The 21,569-nt window shown below is 49.7% G+C and overlaps 1 protein-coding gene across 5 annotated transcripts in view; it reads right to left on the bottom strand.

Annotated features, from left to right (window-relative positions):
- The window catches only part of NRBP1 (nuclear receptor binding protein 1), a 35,364-nt gene extending 13,999 nt beyond the window's left edge, over positions 1-21,365 (bottom strand). For 2 of the 5 annotated variants that reach the window (XM_074153117.1, XM_074153118.1), the window contains exons 1-7: positions 20,867-21,070; positions 8,875-8,997; positions 8,403-8,504; positions 8,224-8,313; positions 7,689-7,729; positions 6,298-6,392; positions 2,380-2,403 (exon numbers count right to left, since the gene is read on the bottom strand). In XM_074153117.1, the coding sequence (XP_074009218.1) occupies positions 2,380-2,403; positions 6,298-6,392; positions 7,689-7,729; positions 8,224-8,313; positions 8,403-8,504; positions 8,875-8,997; positions 20,867-21,070 (679 nt within the window). Of the gene's footprint in view, positions 1-2,379; positions 2,404-6,297; positions 6,393-7,688; positions 7,730-8,223; positions 8,314-8,402; positions 8,505-8,874; positions 8,998-20,866; positions 21,087-21,303 lie in introns of those variants that run through there. The other 3 variants (XM_074153119.1, XM_074153120.1, XM_074153122.1) reach the window with 3 other exon arrangements.
- Positions 21,366-21,569: the final 204 nt, after the last annotated feature.

Raw genomic sequence — 21,569 nt, 5'->3', positions numbered from 1 at the left:
TGACGTGTGCGTTCCACCTGGTGACTTTGCAACAAAGCCAAGGACACCAATTCTTACCACTAAATCTGACTTTAAAAGAAATGACACCCTCCCCTGAAAAGCACAGGGTACATCATAACACACACACACACATTCAGTCAGTGTTAGCTGCAATTTCAGACACTAACCCCAGCAATTAGAAGCCCACGGATTGTCACTTACCTATGACTGCTCCTCCTGCCCCGAGGCGTGTGCTTATACACAAAGCCAAGGCAAGTCTCTGGTAACCAATTCTGCCCCCCTAGTAATCGTAACAGCAGCTGGATCATGAGATGTTTGTCAACTTACTACAACTAGAAATTAACCTCACACTATTCCACCCAGTTTGTTCAACAGAGATTCTCAAGAACAATCCAAATATGAAGAATCTTCACTTTATGACTGGCTTTTACACCACTGGGTGTACAGACTCAAACACAGACCAAGGCGAGACAAAGCCTTGGGAAAAAAAAGAAAGTAACCTGTGTACTACTCTGAAGCGTTCTGGGAAAGAGTTCCTCTCAAAACCATTGATCTGCCACATCTCATTCCCAGCAGCACCCGTGGTCAGAGACAAACCTCCTCCTCTGCTTCTGAAATTCTGCGTTAGTTTTGCCAAGTCTCTAAGCAACTGCAAATGTTTGGCTCGGTAGAGGACGTGCTTGACTCTACACATAAAACTGTACGGCTAGAAGGTGAGCTACACAAAGTCATGTTAAATCTTCCTACATGAACACCAATAAGGGTGAAAAAATTTTCCATTTTTATGACAGATCTTTCTATGTTCGCTGATTTCAACTATCCATTACTTCTTCTCTAAAGCACACTTGCCTTGTTAAAAAAAAAAAAAAAAAAACAAAACGAGCCAGATCCAAGATATCCTAGTAACCCCTATTGTATTTCCACATCACCTACTAAATGCCTCCGGGTGTCTGTTAAGGATGTGAAGAACCACATGAGAAGTCTCTAAATATCAGGTAACAAAATCCAAGAGAGTGAAGTAATGACTAAAATAAGCTTAGTTACGAAAGCGTGTCACTCACAACCTCACTAGCTCAATGCTCAAGCAAAACAGGAGCCTTATACCTTATATTTAGTGTTTGCAAACCCAAATCACTGATCAAGATCTGAGGATTAAGCAGTTTCCAGCTCTCATAAGAGCAGTACACAGTGATACGACAGCACTGTTAAAACCAGTTCTCAAGAGAGCAGCTCAGGGAGCTCAGTATTTCAAGGCCACGGATGCTGTTCAGCACAAGTGAGACACAGCAGCATCTTCTCCAGCCTGAAGACCACTGGATGCCGCCATCCCCACGGAGATCTGGCCTCCTAACGTCATAAGCCCCAACTACATCAGCTTCCCCCTCAGCTACGTAATATCCCCCAGATTCAGCTTTTTGAGAGAGCCCCTGCTCTGCTGGCGATGCAGACAGACACCACCTCCTCCTCCTGCACACGGAGGAGGACAGAGCCCATTCCACCACTTCAGCTGACAGCTGGTAGGTTCCCAGCACAGTAGAAACAAACTCTAACCATCGAGGACAACCCTGATGGCAAAAAAATAAATAATTATTTTAAATGTAAATGCAGTGTTCTATTTAACAGGGTTACAAATTGCAGCATTCAATTATTCTCTAGCCCCCGGCAGCCCAACTCCCTCCTCATATGCACAAGTTTCCCCAAAACCAGAGCTTTGGGGGAACAGAAAGAGTAAACCTTACTTTACAAGGAGGGACTCGTTTGGGCGGGATGTCTCTCTGGCCATCGGGAGCCAGACACATTCACTGAAACATTCACCTTGGAAACAAAACATCTAAGGAGTTAAAACTAGAAGCAAGCAATTGGGTAGCCAAGCACAAAGCAAAGGCTAGTCTGGGCTCGGTGCCCAGCTGAGTCTAGCAGAGCAGCAGCGGGACAGAGCCTAATGGACGTGGAAAGTTCAGCTGGGAAGAGCTGGGAACAACGCATGGGCTTGGCGTGACATGCAGGAGCTGGCATGCACGGGGGCCCAGGGACCAGCAGGCTCTGGGAACGGGAAAGGAGGAGAACTAACAACCAGGAGACTTCACACACGGCAGTGCTCCCTCTCTGTAAGGCTTCGGCCGGGAGCAGCGGGAAGGGGCTGCATCCCAGCACAAACACGGGGTCTCAAAGGAGGATGCACCAGAGCCAAACAGTTTTACATCCAGCCTTATAGCAAGGGAACACGGTATAAATAAATTAGAGTGTGTATGTTTGTGTGTGCTACAAATATAGATACACACACACATATATATAAAAATATATATATATACACACACAAATAATGTACATTACATATATAGTGGTAGTCACATCACAGGAGCGGAGAAGTTTGCTCACCATTAGCAAAAATCCTATGAAAGACTGTTGGTAACAGAGCAGCCCGTAAGCGGGAAGTAAAACAAGATAGAAGTCAATGAGTTGATGAAACAGCAAGCACTTAACGTCGATAGAGACAGCTAGGTCAGAATCACGGCAAAACATAGACAAGACTGAGAATCTGGCCCTGCCTCCAGTCACCTTTTAAAATAAATTTACATAAGGAGCATTGGCATTTCTAACTGAGAACCAGACTGGGCAAGGGAGACAAGACACCTCTGAGCAAGTAGAAAATTCTGGCTGACTCTGAGGCTATACAGCTGGAAATTCTGTTCCTTCTGCGTGTGCTCTGCAGGCCCTCAGCACCCCTTCAGCAGACAACCACCTTTCTCTATATCCCAGCAGCTTCTCCTGGGCATGGAGCTTGGCAGCAGAACCCACACTTACATACCTGGCCACATAATTTAATAGCAGAGCTAATACCAAGTAAGACTCAGTCTCCTGGCACCTTGGCCTGAAACTGAAAAGAGACAGACTGCAATTAAATCCATAATGAGTGCTAGAGGTCAGGCGGGTTGCAGACAGGAAAGCCCATGCACCAGCCGAGTGCCTGGAGGCACTGTTTGGAAATGCACCAACACAACACTTCCCCGTCTCTGCTGAGGCCTCACTCAGCACACGCCGATACGTGGCCATGTCTCAGGGGCACCAAAGACACAAGACACTCCAGTTTGAGGCCTCAGGTCTGTTGGGGCACTCCAAGAGCTGCCCGAAAGGATTTTTAATTCAAAACCCATCACCTCTTTCCAGCTGTGAGTGGTTCTTACGCTCCCGATGGGAATTACAAGACACGTCCCAACACTGCGATGTTGGGGCGGCACCCAGCGCCCCGTCTGAACACACGCAGAACCTGCGACCGCTCGCAGCAAAACACCTTCAACACGCTCCCTTCGCAGGTCCACTCCTTACACACTGCAGATGTGCACAGATCCACACGTGGACCTGTGGAAGGGCACACAAAAACCAGCCTGGGCTTCTCACAGGGAATGTTGTTGCCTGACCACAACTCCAGAAAGCAGCCGGAATGCTCCAGTCTTTGGGATCACCACTTTAGGAACTGTCGGTGTCTCTCCTGTCCTGATCACAAGTTCCCCAAAGCTCCCCACTCATTTGACACTCTTCCTCCTTACATCTATTAACCCTGTACTTTATGGCACTGAAAAAACCCGTTAGTAAATTAATGGATTATGGATGACTTTTGCATTTAAGCAGTATGAGAAATCTTCCCCCTTTCCCACTCCCTCTTTCTTCCACAGAAAACCCCCAGCATATAAAGATTTCATCCCTCTTCCCAAAACTCAGTGCAATAGTAACAGCAATACCCTAATACTAAATTAATCTATTTTCTTCTTGCAGTGCACAGGCAGCTCTAGGGGAAAAAAAAAAAAAAAGTGATCCAGAATTACACGCAGAACAAGAAAAGCGGTGATCAGTCCTGTTAGTGCATGTGCTTCTGCAATGTGAAGTGGCAGCGAGGAGTGATAGGCAAACAGGCTGCTCCCACACCTAAACCAGCGTTACAGGAACAAGTACTGGCCGTTTCCAATGCCACACCGGTCACCAGCACTACTCTTCTCGACCTTCCTCACCCAGGAGACAGAAGGATCCTTTGCAGAATACACTAGCAGCTTCCTTTCCCCGGGGTTTTGCCCCAGTTCAGCAGTTCTCTTTGGCTTGAAGTAGAGGGAAGAGGAGCTTTCAGGAGCACAGCCCAGAATGGTGCCGGGGACAGAGAAGGCATCACAGCTCAGATCATAGTGCACTGAATCACTGTTCCCCTTAAAGACACGAGAACTACTGCCTCGCTTCTTTTAAGTAAACGCAAGAGCGTTTTCAGATACCAGCCAGCTGTAAGAAATAACTACATGGAGCAATAAACATGGGCCTAACATCGTCAGTGACCCCAGAGCGACCGCCACTCAAGGGCCCAAACGTGAGAACAGCCCCTCTGGCTCCTGCAGAGTCAGCAGAACTAGAGAATCTCGAGCTCAACCACATCCAGCAGTTCTGATGACGTAGTTTTGACGGTCCCAGTTTGGTGAGCACTACGGGAATAAGAATATATTCTGCAATATTGGCAGCTTTAATTCCAGCCTGTGCTGGAACCACAGCTTTCACACCTGGAGGACTCCTCTTCTGACCACAAGTGCACTTGCGCTCACTTCCTTTTATATGTAAGAATGGACCAGAATCTCCCAGACAAATCACTTCTGAACACAAGGTGAACAAGGCAGTCTACAACCGTAGAGTAGAAGAAAGTTTGCTCGGGAGCAGCTCCCAGCATGTGTCCTCTTCTGGCTGAGGATACGTTTGTGACAGCAGGCAGACACCCACTTCTCTCGGGAAGAGCCCAGCAGTCTCATCGCCTCTGTCACACCGTGCCTAACAGAAGCAAAGCTCTGTGGAACTGGGGGGAGTGGGCAAAGGTGTAACTCTGTTGGGGCAACTGTGATCCACCCTCAAAGAGCCACCGTTCTGCTAGACAGCCTCTGAGCGCTCCGGAGAACATCCCGTCTGCTGATCTGCAGAAGCTCCTTTGGTACAAAAACATGGCTCTAGATACCAGCTTCCAATGGTGCTGGCTACCAATCAGAAAGACTGCAGCTTTGCGACACCTTTAGACTAAACTAGAAAGAGAGGGATCTCTTACGTACTTGAGCCTACAATAGACTTCCCGGTAAGTGGCCTGAATGGCATGCCAGGGAGCCAGCTCCGGTTGCCAGCATACAGGTATCAGATGTACACAGCTCCTGGGAATTCCCCCACCTGGACTAAGTCAGGGAAAGATCATGAAGTGAACCTCATCAGCCTGTACAAAGAGCAAGATGTCACCAAGTGTACAGGCAGGTAGAGAACAGAGCGTTCCTTTTGCCATGATCCAGCCTCCTGGGTACAGGCACGTATCAGAGGATTGTTAGGGAACAGAGACCCCGAATCTGGAACAAAGAGACAATACAAGAGCTCTTTGATGTGAAAAGAGGCCACAGAGGTCTGCGGTTTGAAGAGAGGCTATTCCGAGATGGCAGGCAAAGCAGAGCATTCTTTCCTGTCAACATCAAACCAAGAACTCACCCAGACAAAAGGCTAAGGGTAGCAGGTGCACACCCTTCAGGTTTGAGGATACTTCAGAAGTTGGAGGACAGGTAGCAGAGCTGTCACCCGAAAGGGTAGGTCAAGGTACAACATAGTGCACCCTGACTGCAAACAGGTTTTTAGAGACATAGGAATAGCAAAGGTTAAAAAACCAGAGTACACAAGGATGCACTGCAGAAAAATCATTTCTTACTCACAAAACGAACTATTTCAGCACAGGTGGCTGCCTGAACTGGGCATGTCTTTGCCAAACAAGCCCAAGGCAAGCTAGCACCCTGAAGCCCAGGCCAAGGTGAGTGATGCTGGATGCGGACACCAAGACAAGCAGCTTGCTGCAGCCGAGTCTATAGCCTTGGTTGTAAGTGTTGGCTGCTACGAGAATCATTCCTGTGGCCTCAGGGGACACAGTTCTACAGACAGCTCCCAAAGCCCCACGACGCTGGGAAGAGAACTCTGTGTGCATCAACGTGAAAAAGACTGCAGAGCGGATGAATCCAATGCACATAAAACTTGAAAGTTTCAGCACCATTTCTCGGGTCAGTCCCCCGAGATCAAAACCTGAAGAAGGGGCTAACGAGGGAAACAGTACCCAGCGTCAGTCCTTCCTGTGCACCAGGTCTAACCAGAAATGAATTTTGCTACCAATCGCTGGCACAACTGATGCGGTGGTGGAGGAACACATGTACATACACGTGTATCATGCCAGATAACCCTGAAAGGATTAGATGCCTTTTTCTGTTTGAACAGTCTGTCTCATAGGCAAAGGTCACCTCTAACGAGTCTTACCTGACCCGATTTTGATCAGTCCGTTGTGCTGAATGAAGATGGTGTCGCAAGTCAGGTTACCGTGGATGATGGGGGGATCACAGGAGTGGAGGTAGCTGGGGATGCAGAACAGAGCTCTGGTCAGGAGATGGCCGAGGCTGAGCCAGGAATCCCTCCCTCCATCCCTTCCCTGTCCCAAGCAACACCAGAAGAGAATGGGAGGGCGAAGGGCATATGCCAGGGATTTACAGTAGCAGGGGGGTGCAATTAAATGACTGTCCATCAGCCTCTAGGCTAGGAGAGTCACAAAAATTAAGCAATTGTCTCTAATGAACAACGTCCAGAACATGGGGAAAAAAGAAAGCTTTCTCTGATCATTTCCCAAGAAACTCAGGGTACCAGGGTTAAAGAAACCATTTCATCCATCCCAGCACTGCCAGGTGGGTGTGGAAAGGGTTCTGGTTTTACACCGAAAAGATCAGAGGCTTATTCCGGCCCCGCTGACAGGGCACCAAAAAGGCACTCAGTGCTGTACCAACACAACTGGTCATGCTTTCCAGCAGGCACAAATAAAGCTGGTCAGTGCTTTGAGGCCACCTGGTTTTGTGCCTCGCTCTGCTTGGTTTCACATTAGCAGCCTGCACAAATAAGGACTGTCAGCTCCCAAAAGCTTATTAGAACCCCAGCTATTTAACAACAGCTACATTTAGCCAAGCGCCACAGAATTTTCTCTGTGGAGCAGGAGTCTTGCTCTGACATCAGGGCTATTGTTTTTCCAAGGCTGTTATTAGCTACTTACCAACCCTGGCTCAGGTAGAGGAGTCTTAACATCAACACAAAAACCCCACATTCTATTCATCTGGGTTGTGCTAAGGTGGCTTCAGATGTGCATCATCAAGAGACGTATAGAACCACGTACACTTTTAACAATATCACACCAGGATAATTATGAAGCCACTGCATGCTACAGGGCCACAGCCTGCCGAGACTAAGACAGGTTTCCTCACTCCTCTCACGCAGAATTTGATTTCTCTGAGACTTCTTTACAACATCCTCTTGGCCATGGTTATAAAGTTGGATACTCTGAAAAGCCCCGTGATGCTCAGCTCCCACACTCGCTATCAGTCACAGCTGTTTGGATCTAAAACCTCCATTGCACATGGTTCTCTGTTCTAAAGCCTTCGCTAGTGTCTAACTGAAGACCCCAGGATTGTTACAGAAGTGCAGCCGACACTCTGCGGGCCACGACTGGGAGAAGAATCAGGCTGGGTGGCTGAAAGCGCTCTCCAGGCTCCATTCCGTGAAGTTTGTTACCATTTGGCAGCATGTATGTTTATAGCTTTTCATATTCTAGCACAAGAGAGGCTATACTTAAACAGATGGCCAGACCCCAAAACCCGTAACTCACATACCTGAGAGCAGAGAGGATCTGGGTACACCATCGCTTCCAGGCCTACAGACACAGGAGCAAGAAGGATAAAAATCATTCCAGGAAGAGGAACTACACCATAGTTCTGCGATTCACAGCCCGTTCACACGAAGGAATATATGCCCCATTCTGTGGCATCTGAGCTTTTACCCAGTACAGGTGTGTAGGAAGCAAGAGCTTAGAGGATCAGTACTCTCATGCTCAAGTTAGTTTCTACGTATTTGTATGGGTCAAGAAACAAACCTCCCCTCCTAACTCCTCTCATGCTCTTTCCTGTCTGCCCACACGGAAGGGTATGCGCCTGTCACACTGTGCATACAAAGATGCAGAACTGCTGAAAACAAAGCAGGCAGCAGTTCTGTGCTAAGAGAACCTGCAACTAAACTCGTTTACAGTAATGAAAAGGAGCCGCAGCCACACGTTCTCACCAGGTCGCCTTCTCATCAGGACCCTCTGCTGAAGGAGCTCTGCAGGGGCTGATGGCACCATGTGAACACAGGCATACACCAAATAGTTACCTTTTCATTCATCGTTTTGTGGTTTTTCTTTGTCTTCTTCAGGAACTGTTTCAAGCTCCCTGAAGACATATATTCCGTGATGAAGATCACCTGTAGGGGCAGTATGAGACATTATCCTCTGCTTCTCTACGTACCTACAGCACATACAGTGAGAAAACCCAACGCTCAGCTTTACTTACCCTGGCCTTGTTCTCCTTCACATCAGCCCAGTACTTGTGAAACTTCACAATGTTCAGATGTTCCAGCTGAATCAAGTTGTCAAACACCGCTTTAACTTTTTCCTTAACATCAGAAAGACAAAGACAAGTTACATCAGAGACCACATCAGCCCACATCATCCTTTCTTCTCGGGTCTTGGTCCCCTTAACAACTTCAAGCTCCTGTGCTAAGTACAAACAGCATCTGATTTCATCCTACACTGCACCTCAGCTGAGCATGGTTTGATCACCAAAATCAACAGAAGAGCCTATGGAAATAGCACAACAGCTCACATTTTCTGCACAGACCAGACTTAAGCTGAATTTGCTCATTTGAGCAGCACAGCACTCCAAATCCAGCCAGTAATCCACAGGAAAGGTCACCAACATCTATAATCCCACCCTCACACATTGTATCGTTCCCCACGTGTTGTCGGGAAACACATCAACTTACTTCCTGAAGCTTGAAGTTCTTCCGCTCGGAGAACTGAACCTCGTTCCACACAACTTCCACCCCCTCCTCAGTATCCATGGCCAGGTAGGCACTATCGATGCCGGGGACATTGCGCTGGTTCACCTGTGCAGGGAGGATGGAGACAGGAGTGAGCTGTAAGGCAGCAAGACCAGATTCTTACCACGCAGCCTTCACCTGAGTATTGGGAACTTTGCTCATTAACTTTTAATTAAATGAGCATTCCAGGGCAGGATTGCGCACATATATTTCAGGAATGGGACATACCCAAATGTGAAGACACTGTGGGCCACGTAAGCAGCAACGCCTGGGCATATTTGAGGGAAAAATTCTTTTACACAAAGGATGTTTTGTGGTAAAAGCTGCCTTTTGGCAACAATACGTTGGATTTTTATGTTTTATGATATCCTTAGTTAAATAACCAAAAAACCAAAACTCTCCAATCCCAACAAAAGGGATACAAAAAAGGTCTTAAAAACTCAGGCACAACTTTCTGGAGGAATTTTCTGAAGGTGATGAGACAAAAAACTCAAGAGAGGAAACTCATCACAGCAGAAAGAAACAAAGGGAAAGCCACAAGTTGGGAATAGACTCAGGAATGGATTACACAATTGAAACTGCTGCAATCATTTCTTTAGTTAATACATGCAGAAGTTAACCCAGCAGGAGCACATTCACAGCTAACATTAAAGACATAGACGAGCACTGAGAAAGTAAGAAGGTGAGGCAAGGGGACCTGAAGAAGCAAGAGTTTAAAGCCCAGCACGAGGATAGCGAGGGCTGTGGAAGAACCCAGTGCTCGAAGACCTGCAGAGGTCTAAGATGAACAACACTCCCAGCGGCAAAGTTTACCATAATACTGTTTTTCCTCAGATATATAGTAGCATCCAAAGATGTATATGGGTTCCTTCCTCCAACATCCAGAGCATCCTGCTGTTCTGCAATGCCTTTTACAGGCTATTTCACAGGCACACAGAAGTTACAGTCACGGTTAAAGTCCTACTGCACCATCAGCATCCGTTTGCTGGAAGCTTCTCACCATAGATGAGGGCTTCCTCAGAAAGCCCTTCCCCTTGGCAGCTACTTTTAACGTAATCAAATTTACTCAATGTTATGCTAATGAGAACTGACCCAAATGTTCTGCCATCCACAAAACTTAAATGAATTAAACACCACACTACAGGAAATAACCACTGGTGAGGGACTGGAAGGCACGTCCTCTGGGGAGTGACTGAGGGCTCGCAGGTGGTGTCCTTTGGAGAGCAGGGGGCTGAGGGGACACGTCTGGCCTCCCGAGGAGGGACGCGGAGAGGGAGGTGCTGGAGCGACAGATTGCTCAGTAACTGAGCAGTAAATTACTGACAGAACCAGATGCAATGGGTGACACAGGTAGCAACAAAGAATATAGGCCATAATTACCTAAAGACAGCCTGAGTTACAGAAAATAGCTGTTGAAAACAATCACAAGAAAGGAACAGCTTAGCATGAACAGTCCCATTCCCTTCCCACCCCTCACCTACTGCAGAACCGAAGGGTGAAAGGTCTTAGATTTGATTTAGGGAGACATTCATCATATCTATTATAAGAACTTGATTTGATACATATATATACACACACACATGCTGATACCGACATCTAAATACCAGGCCAGGCCTGGTATTCATCATTACCAGGTTTCATCATTAAAGAAAGCTGAAAGAATGAAGATAACTAAGGACAGAACATTTACTCCTTGAAATTTTTCATGTAAGAAATAGCTTAGAGATGACAGCAGTATAAGAATGCCTAGTACAATTAAGTAAAGCTGAATGCCAAAATACTTTAACTTAAAAAAAGTTTAAACAAGCCCCAGCCAACAGAAAGGCAGGTCCGTGTCAGCACTGCAGGGGCAAGAGGAAAGCCATGATTACTGACCCCCGGTGCCCATCCTTCCCTCTATGTTCTCTTCCTTCAGCATATCTGCTGCCTATTCAAAGGCCTTCTGGCTTTACTGGACTAATTAAGTCCCCAAGTACTGACAATAACTCAAAATCATACAGCCAGTGGATGTGGATTTATCATATCTGCTCCCACTTCTGGGCAAGTTTATCAAACGTAAGTAATTTCCATGACTCATAGGCACCAGATATGACTCAAGACACCAAACCCATCTGACATCACTGACGGCAATTCTCATTTCAAGAGGAGTTTCAACAGCTCAGGCAGAAGAGTAAAAGGGGAAAAATGCAGACAGACAACTGAAAAGGTGACAGCAAATTCCTCCTTTGTTCAGGTTGCCCAATCACTGTTCCAAACCCCTCTCCACGCTCAGCAAAGTGGGATCCTAAACCCCCACGAAAGCATGCTCTGGCGCTTGCCCCCTGCCCTCCCAAAGGCTGTGGCTGGCTGTTGCCCCCAAGCAGCGACTGGTGAATGATGGATGGTTACAAGCTTGGCTGCTCTGTTTAGAAGCAAAACCAGAGGTTGTTGTAGGAATATAAATTTCAACTTCGCCGCAAACCTGACTGGGCAAGAGGAAATAAAAATGGCATGTTCAAAATGCTGCCCTCCGTGCCTTGCCCTGAAGGACAAGGAGAGCAACCAGCAAGGTCCCACCAGCAAGGTCCCTTGTCTGGTATGGCCATGCCCTGAAGAGACGACAGAAATGCTGTTCTTGCCCCAAAGAGCGCTCACAACCTGGGCATCAGCACAGGATGGAGATGACACAGGTCATCATCTCGCTTTACCCTAGCCTCCTGTAAGCTCTGTCAAGTAATTTAAGACTGACTGTTTTAACTTGATTAATTTTCAGCGGTCTTTTATGACCCAGACCAAAGACAAGAAGCTGCCAATGACTTACACTGAAGTGACAAAACCAGACTGGCTCCAATAAAACACCCCGTGTTCCTGGAGATAACATATTCCTCTGAAGCCTTTCTTTTCCAGAAAGGCCATATAGACTTGGTAGCTTTTAAACCACAAACAAAGAAGTTCACTGAACTTGGTTTAGCATGAACCTCTGAAGTACGACAGAGCAAAAAGTCCCACAACCACAAAAACCTTACAGCACAAATACCAATGCAGCTGTTTGTCCATATACACAGAGGTAAGGGAACTCAAGAAGAATTTCAAGTAAATTTAAGTAGTTAAAGGGGAGCGGGGGAGAGAGATTTAAATGCTGTTACTTCAAGGCATAACTTAGCTCTATGGGAAAAAAGTCTGGAAGATGTATTTCCCTTAGGCAGGTTATTCCAATTGTCAAATGCATCTTTTTGGCAAAGCTCTCAAACATCTGGATATCTGTCACTGAAAGAACACTGACTTTTGGAGAGATGTTCTGCGGTTCACGTGATCTGTCAATTTTAGAAATACAGCCTAAGCCACAAGTGACAGCGATGAATTACAATCAAGAAAGAAAAAAAAAAACAAAAACATAAAAATTGGAAAAACACCCCACAATAATTAGAATATCAGTACAGAATGAAACTGCATGCTGAAGAAAAGAGATTAGGAAGGGCAGCACATCAGGCCCGATACTTACGAAAAGCTGTATACCTGGTTCCAAGTAGCATGAAAACGTTAAAAAGTTACCCTGGCCACTTGTTTAGGCCAGAGAAAAAGAGGAAAGCTCTGCTCAGCCAGCTCGGCAAAGGCTTGAGAAGGGAGACAACACAGCTACAGAGGAACATCACTGCTCACTGAACCGCGGTGAAACAAAAAGTAGCGTATTTACCAACAGAAAGAGGAAAGAAAAGCAGCTGTCTCAGAGACTGGAAGCTAATCTAGAGCGTAACCATGTCAAAGAAAGCAAAGGAAAGTGGGGGGTTGGGGAGAATCCAACAAAATAAGCCTACGTCATGTTTTAATTAAACTGACAGCACTGGCCTTTGCAATTATATTCATAGAAGTAAAATGCTTGGAAGATGTTAGTTTAAGAAGAAATACTAAAGTAACTAGTGTAATATAACAATCTCAAGGAAAGGAAGCTATCAGTACTGTTGCTACACAAACCCATCCACACAGCAAACAGCAGTGTCAAGAAGAGAAATGCAACAGCTAGAACAAGTAATAAGATAAAATACAGAAAGTCCCCTGCACCCTGGGCTGCATCCCCAGCAGGGCAAGGGGGGGGGATTCTGCCCCTCTGCTCCGCTCTGGGGAGACTCCCCCCAGTGCTGCCTCCAGCTCTGGGGCTTCAGCACAGGAGAGACATGGACCTGTTGGAGCGGGGCCAGAGGAGGCCACGGAGATGCTGGGGGGGCTGGAGCCCCTCTGCTGGGAGGACAGGCTGAGAGAGTTGGGGGGGTTCAGCCTGGAGAAGAGAAGGCTCCGCGGAGACCTTAGAAGACCCTTCCAGTTCCTCAAGGGGCTCCAGGAAAGCTGGGGAGGGACTCTGGATGAGGGAGGGGAGCCCTAGGAGGAGGGGGAAGGGTTTGACACTGAAAGAGGGGAGATGGAGATGAGATGTGGGGAAGAACTTCTTTGCTGTGAGGGTGGTGAGAGCCTGGCCCAGGTTGCCCAGAGAAGCTGTGGCTGCCCCATCCCTGGAGGGGTTCAAGGCCAGGCTGGACAGGGCTTGGAGCAACCTGGTCTGGTGGGAGGTGTCCCTGCCCAGGGCAGAGATGGGGCTACTGGATGGACTTTAAAAGGTCCCTTCCCACCCAAACTATTTTACAATTCTACATTAGCAATCAGCTTGTCTATGTAACCAAACGAACACATCTTTGCCATTTTCATAGAGAGTGAAGAGTCTTCCATGAGCTGGAACTTGCCCTCACTTGTAATTTCACACGCAACAGCTCAGAAGATGTTGTCTTGAGAAACAAGTCAAAACCAGACATGCTTTGATCACACACAAAGTATTCCTGTCACCCCCCCAGAGACTCCTGCTCCGCGCTGGCCACACGGCCAGGCTACGATGGGCAGAGCACAGCTCGGACCCAGTTCCACCCTGGCAGCAAGAATGGCAACCCTTCTGTAGCAAAGCAGGGAGTTTTGAGTCACACCACCGTCACCAGGCTGTAGCCCAGAGGCCAGTGCAGCCTCTCCAGAAGCATTTTGACAGCTCTGGTCAAACAACATACTGAGGGACAGGCTTCACTAAAAACTCACGTCAGATAACTCTCCAGTCGGTGGATTAGCAACTTTAGAAAACACAGAAGTATGACAAGAGTCAAGTTGCTTTGAACAGAAAAAGCACTGCTCAATATCGCACCGGGAGACACGCATCATTCCCGTCCATTTAATGGATAACGGAAATGAATACATCAGTTGTCTTCTGGGAGCCCAAAGGGACAAATGCTTGGTTTCATTTGGTGCTTCCCCACAAAAGAGCGATCCAACGGAGCCAAGGAGAGTTCAGTGTCACAGAGCTGAGCTATGGGAGTAGGAAGAGGCGACAAATTCCCCATCCCTAATTCCCAAAGGGAAACAGAAACAGCACAGCAAAATGAGGGAGTGGGGAAGAAACCCCAGTATCTACAAACAGAAACCATTCAGATAGAAGTCCAACAGGAGGGTTACGGTAACTCACCAGTACCTCTGTATTTACTGCACTGTTATTACCCCTGTACCATTATTAGAACCCTCCCTCATCAAACACCCGACACCAAGGACGTACCTCAGATAGTTTGTATCGCCCAGAACAGTCAGAAATAGAGCTGACTGGGAGGTTCTGGAAGTTCTCGGCACTGAACCCAGGGACGGAGAGCTCAGATGAGTGCCAGTAATGCAAAACACCACAGAGGAGAAAAAACAGAGAGGATAAACTCCAAGGTAGCTACTTTCATTCTGCTGCTCTGTGACACTTCCAGTTGGTAGAGAGATCTTCAAATCACTGCAGATAACTCTGAAAAACATCACTTTGTCTTCAGAGGTGTTAAAAGATCAGTATTAGGAATTACAAGGAAAGGAATAGAAAATGCCACAGAAATTGGTATGCTGTTCTAAGTACAAATCTGAAATAGGCTTGTAAAAGTCACCCATAGCACAGAATACAAATAGAGAGTAATTATTTCATGTTCCTGATAATACAAGAGAGAAAAAGCAGGCAATGAAGTGATTAAACATCATATTTTAAGGAGAGTGATGAGGAAGCACGTGATCCTGACGTATATATATAAAAATTAAACTGTAAAGCTGACTACCACGGGATATATGTCAGAAGCAAAACCAGCTGCAAGTTGAGATTAAACTAGCCATCTGAAACGGGTGAATTTAACTACTAAATACAACAGTCCAAATCAGTACCTGGCTCAAACTGCCTCAACTTCTGATCGTTGAGAGAATGTGCCACACCAAACATCATAGCAGTTTTTCCATTTTCTCCTGTTCACTTTCTTATTTGGTGGTTTAACAGCAGCAGCTCTGGCTCTGCCACCTGAACAGCTACAGCAGAATTCCACGTACGCAGCAGATACTGGTTTTCTATCCCGAAGGCTAGTATCGTAATTACACATTTTCTCTTTATTCTTGCTGCTGCTGTAATCACAATTTTAAAAGCTGCATTTCTCCACCTTCTGCATCGTAGCAGTTGTTCACTCAACTCCAGGCAGAGCTGCAGGAGTCTCCCTGAATTCACAGGCCAAAACAGTTTCGTCAAACTGCTGTGTGAAGGTGCCTGGGCAAGGGCTGTTCAGGGTAGAAGAACCACCTCAGTGACGGGAGGAACCGTGCCAGGCCAGGGAACCCAGACAGCCCAACCCTGAGGGGTGAGACACTGCACCCGGGGCTCCCAAGGCCACAAAGGCGAGCAATTAAGACATTGTCCCAATTAGGACAACCCATCTAGGCAACTCAACGGGAGAAACTCCTTCAGCAATATTATGCAAGCCAAGTGGAGACGCTGTGTAAAGGAATACAGGACTTCTAATAAGATGTCGGGGACAGGCAACTTTGGGATTGAACAAGAGTACTTGGGTACAACATTCATAGGATGTTTGAGGGAAGGGCCAAAAGCGTGGAAAAAGAAGGATCAAGGCGAGTTGCTAGCCAAGGCCTGTGCCTGGTCTTTTTGTTAAACTATTTTTCAAATGATTTTCTGTGCAAGCTTGCTGCTACTCTCCGTGTATGTGCACACACATCTGCTCATGAACTTCCAGCCAGAAAGTCTGGACAAAAGGTCTTGGGGCTGGATTTTGCAGAGACAGAGGGGCCTGGGAGACAGGTACTAGAGACACTTGTGACATGGGATTTTTCCCTGAGCACTGATCCTTAGGAACAGGGTACAGCTATTCGTGTCCCCCATGTTAACACGGGACACTTGGAAAGACACGTGCTCCCGTTGGTGCTCACCTGTGTCTGGCCGGCCACACTTTTGCAGCGTCCCTGTCTATCAGGATTTGCCACGCAGCCTCTCCGCAGGCAGGACCTGGGGTCGGAGATGGCAAGGAGACTCTCCCCTCCGCTGGCCCGGCAGTGAGCTCCTTGCCCAGCATGAGCCCAGCTCTAACACCTGACCACCACCGAACGGGCAGCAGTAGCCACCACATCGTGATCGCTTCCCCTGGGCCTCCCAACACAGGTCTGACAAGACAGAGCTGTGACGAGGGGACGGCTCTGGTGCTGCTGGTAAGTGATACAGACTGTGTTATTTATAGCAAGGGCTCTGTAAAGAACACGGAGCAAACCCTGTCCCTCGGTCACAGGCGCTGGAGGTGCTGGTCACGCTCCAGCCCACCCAGGAAAGCGTCAGAGCTGCTCCGGCCACGCTGCTCCCCAGCCCTCTGATACAGGAACAGGACAGGACTGCTGACAACCAGCCCAAGGCAAAGGCACAACCCCCTCTACGGCCTGCAATGCCCCTCGTCTCCTTCAAGCACATCTCAAGGGTTCCAGATGAGCCCATGAAAACGTTAAAGGCTGCACAAACTCCCTCTTTTGAGCATCTTCCCAACGGTCAAGTAAAATCATAAAAACTGCAGCACGACATTGGTTTTCTCCACCAGCTGGAAAAAAACAGGTCCATTGCCAAAGCCCGTCCAAAATCTGGCAGCCCTCCGAGCACCAGTTTGCTTGGAGAACCTCTGCAACCCGTCCTCGTCCAGCAGCAGAATCCAAAGCTCAAAGCATCTCGAATGTCTCGCTTTCCCCACAGACAGAAACTCAGCTGTGTGATAGGAAAAGAAGGACTGGGGCTTGTCTTTTCCTGCCTCGGCAAGTGTCTTTCCAGTCACAACAGCGGCTAAGGAACCAGACTCGAGCATCACAGAATCCAAAGACCCAGTCTATCGGCATTTTCTCTCCAAGAATCCTGCACTCCTTGAAGAAACGTAAATCCAGAGGTGCAAAAGTCATCAACCAGCTCCAGATGAAAAATTATTCCAGAAACTAAGACTCCCACTAGGAGTGAAAAAGACAACAAAGAAGTAAAATAAAGACGCAGTAGACCCAGCACTTCATTTAATGTATTTCTGGGGCCAGCTCCTCCTTTAACACTTGACAGCGGGACCTTGGATCAAGAGCATCTGTCATCCAGCCACCAAGGGACCACCTACCCAAATAACAGCAAACTCTTTCAAAGAAAAAGAGAAGCAAACTAACAGCAGTGGGGCTGCCTGTGTTAATTTTCTGAACTTCCAGCAACAGTATACAAAGAAGAACAGCAAGACTGAATGCTGTACCAGGACGTACTCACAGGCACAGCGCGTACTGCCTCAAATCCTTCTCTCAAGTCCCGCACCTGACCTGGTACCCGGGTCCAGATGGAACTCCATCACCCTGCCTTCACCTGCACGCCAGCGTACAGGAACCTAAGGAGGACCGCACCTCCCACCTAGTGCGCCCGACAGCGGAAACCACCAGCGACAGGAAAACAAGGATTAATCAACACGTCAACCACTGTATGCACAGACACGCTTATATACAAGGGACTTGTCTCCAAAATGAACCCCTCCATCTCAGCAGCCGCTGAAGCGGGGGCGTAATGTGGAAAGTGCTCCCGCAGCTGAGCTTACAAAACGGTTAGTGACACCTCAAGCACAGAACAACAACCAGACAACAATAAGGTCACTCCTGTCTCAAGGGAGGTTGTTGATGGCTGGCAAGAACTCAGGCGTCACCTTTCAGCCACACACAGGTTTTAGACTCTGTGGGACAGAAGTACAACCCCTCCCGTGGCACCCGCGCAGGGCGCAGCGAGTCAGCGCTTGGGTGGTTTCCAGCCGAGGGACTGAACGGTTTGTCCCGGTGCCTGCCGTTATTCTCCCGGTGTGACCCAACACACGGTCAGTGACATCGATCGATACAGCTCAGGCTGGGCTACTGCTGCTGACACATCACCACGTAACTCACAGCCCCGCTCACTCGGCTGTGCTGAGACTCCCCCCCGCCCCGAGTCGGTAACTCCGGTCACACCGAGCACACCCCGCCCGGTGCGCTGCTGCGAGCTCCCGCGGGACCGGGCGGCTGCAGCGGGACAAAGGCGGGGGAAGGGCCGGGGTTCCACCAGCCCCCGGGGCCCCGCCCCGGCCCCCGGTACCGCTCCCAGCGCCGGGCCGGGACCCGATACCGGCGGAGCCGCCGCCGGCGCGAGGGCCTGGCTGGGCGTGGCCAGCGCGGCCAGCAGCCTATGGGAGCGGGCGCTGGTGATGTAACGCTTACCACGCCCTGCCATTGGCTGGCGCAGCCGTCCTTCGGGGAGCCGCCCCGCCCCGCCCGGTGCCGCCCCGGGGCCGGAGCGCTCCCACCGTGGCGGGGGAACGGGCCGGGGGGGGGTGGTTCCCGGCGCCTCGAGGAAACGGCGGGACCCGCACGGCCTCCGCAGGCCCTTCTGCCGCCCCACGGCCATTCCAGGCGCTGCGGGAGGCGGGGCCTGCTCGGGCGGCGAATTCCACCGAAATCCGCTCATTTACGGCAAATCCGGAGCGCTTAACGCCCTGCCCGGTGACACGGACCGTCTGCTCCCCGCGCAGCCCCTGGGCGACGTCCCCGCGGCTGGAAAGTTATTTTTGATAGCTGCAGACTTTTTGTAACCAGCGGAAGGTTGGTCGCACCTGACTTCTGCAGCTATCAAAAATAACAACAAATACAGCACAAGAGACGCTTCCCTCTGGAACGCCAGGATGCTCGGAAAGCAAAGCTGTTATTCCAAAGTAAACTTCGTGCTGGCAGCGGGAGAGGTTTACTCCCAGGAACACACCAGTCTGAAAGCTGAAGACGGCACAAAGAGCGTGATGTCGTACGGTTAAAGCCAATTAATGCCAATTAATGCCACTCCACACGCCGGGGTCTAACCACGTCACACATTTACATGCAAGATTAAGAGACAAAATGGAGTTTAACTGCGTGATCACTAGAAGCCTGTGTTTTCCCTGCAGACCTGGGAGACGGGGCCCCCGCGCGGTACCGAAGCGGGTATCGGGCAGCACCGAACCAACACTCCCTGCAGGGAGGTGATACAGCCTCGATGGGTGAGGGCTCGAGAATCAGAGGCCCTGAGTTTACCCCAGGGACAGTCAACAATTCGTTTTGTGGCCTTCAACAGCCATTCCTCTCTCTGTAAGGTGGAATAAAGCTCACACGTCCAACACGCAGAGGCGGCTTGCCTTCAAACCAACCAGCCACCCTCATTCTCAAGCCAGAAGACGGTAATTTAGCCATGCCGAAATTTTAAGAAACTTCTTGTGCTTGGGCCTCAACTTGTCTGCAGATGGAGAAACTGAAGTCTAAAGAAAATACTAGAGTGTATCAAATCTTGCATTTATATAGGAGAGTACAGAAAAGTCTGGAAGGAAATTTATCTTTCTATGTCAAAATGATGAGTATTGAGTAAAACATATTGAAAAGATTACACAAACTGAACATCAGCTTTGTCCCCCAATGTGTGCCAATTCAGCACAAATCACAGGAAAAAGCACTTCAGGTTATCATCAGGAACACGCTCTGGAGAATAGAATTAAAGCTTCATACAGACACCCTCCTCACTGTAACCCAAACTGTACAGCTTCACCAGAAAAGGCACATTCTCACCACCTCATGCCAGGACTTGGCTTATGTTAACAAAACCAAGACAGCTTTCTAGCAAGCAAAGGTAAGGAACCGCGGGGAATCCTTGACCTTACTTTGACCTCCAAATTTACATCAGAATAAATGACACTGTCACCACCACCAGAGTTTGAACTACCCTGTGTCTACAATAATGGATAAAGCAGACAAATGTCTGTGCTCAGCCCTGACTTGGCCGAGAAAAGCTACATCAGCACTTGTGCCGCAGCGTTGGAGTTGACATTTGCTGTCTTTCAGCAACTACCACAGCTTACACAGCTTACCCAGGCAGAGCAGGTTTCACTGAGCCAACGCGGAGCAGAAACCAGTTTGTGGAGACAGCCCCCAATAAGACAAACAGAGCAGAGCAAAGAGTGGAAAAAGGGAGAAGTCCAAAACAATAAGATCTAATCTGCTTGTGTCATCATACAGGAGACTTCTGATATACACACTGAGAAGTGGATGCAAATCAGACAAGCCAAGAAACAAGTCTGCATGAACTGGCTATGCTTTATCCTAATGGAAGACTTCAAAGCAAAGCAAAACCAGGGCAAAATTCAAAAAGCAGATGAAACTGGACAACTGATTGCCTCCGCAGCAGGTACCATTCCCTTCACACTCCCTAGCAAACACCAAGGACTATCTAGCTGTTGCTCTTCATTATTCCTAGAGCAAAAGACTTATGAAACAAGACACAGAGAGGAGCGTGGGACGCGCCCTGCTCGGCACAGCAGCACCTGGCCCTGACACCACCTGCACAGAGGAGCGGGCAGCACGATGGACATGCAGGGAGAGCGGCGGGCCCCGCTCCGGCCTCCGCACTGCCAAGCCTGAGGAAGGATGGCCTGGCAGCTGGCGAAGGGCGATCCATCTCCCTGAGGCCCCGGGAGCATGACGGGCCCTCGGCACCGGGCCCGGGCTGACCCGGGACAGGTGGAAGGCAGGCAGCCGGCGGGGAGGATGAGCGTCCGCCCAGCCCGGGCTCCCCCCCTCCGGCGCACCCGGCACTGACCTCCTCCCGCCGCTTCTGCCAGCGGCCGCACGGCGACTCCTCCAGGATCTCGGACTCGTCCTCACTCTCCTCCTCCTCCTCCTCCGGGGGCGCCGCGGAAGTCACGGGCGCAGACACTGAGGTCATCCCCGGCCCGGACGACGTCGACTCCGGCTTCGAGTCGGAGCCGCTGCTCGGCACCTGCTTGGACTCGCCCTCCGACATGCTGCGGTCGCACAACCTGCGGGCCAGAGGCGCGGGCCGTGAGGCGCGGCGCGGCGGCTGTGAGGCCAGGCCAGGCCAGGCCAGGCCCAGCGGGCCGGACCGGGCCGCGCCTCGGGCCTGTCAACGGGAGCCGCGGCCCGCACCTGCTGGCGGCACCCGACCGCGCCGGTTCCAGGCTGAGGTGGCGGGCAGGAGAGGGAAGGGGGATGTGGGGCGGGGGGTCGCGCGCTCACCGGGCTCGCCCAGCGCCTCCCGGTCCCCGAGCGCGTCGCTGCTCCGCCGAGGGGCCGCCGCCGCCGCCAACCGCCGCGCTGCGTAACGCGCCGTCCGGGGCGGGCCTGCCGCGCGCCGGCCAATCAGAGACCTGGAGCGTGCCGTCAGCCTCCACGAACGCGCCGGTGGGCGGGGCTCTGCGGTATATAGTGCGATAGAGGGCGCCCGCGCGCGCGCGCTGCGCGACGGGCCGTGCAGCGGGGCAAGGGGGCGGGGCCATTCGGCC

Source organism: Numenius arquata, chromosome 9 (assembly GCF_964106895.1).
Source record: "Numenius arquata chromosome 9, bNumArq3.hap1.1, whole genome shotgun sequence".
Lineage (NCBI taxonomy): Eukaryota > Metazoa > Chordata > Aves > Charadriiformes > Scolopacidae > Numenius > Numenius arquata.
The sequence above is the reverse complement of the archived record's forward strand: the minus strand, read 5'-3'. Positions and strand labels throughout refer to the sequence as shown.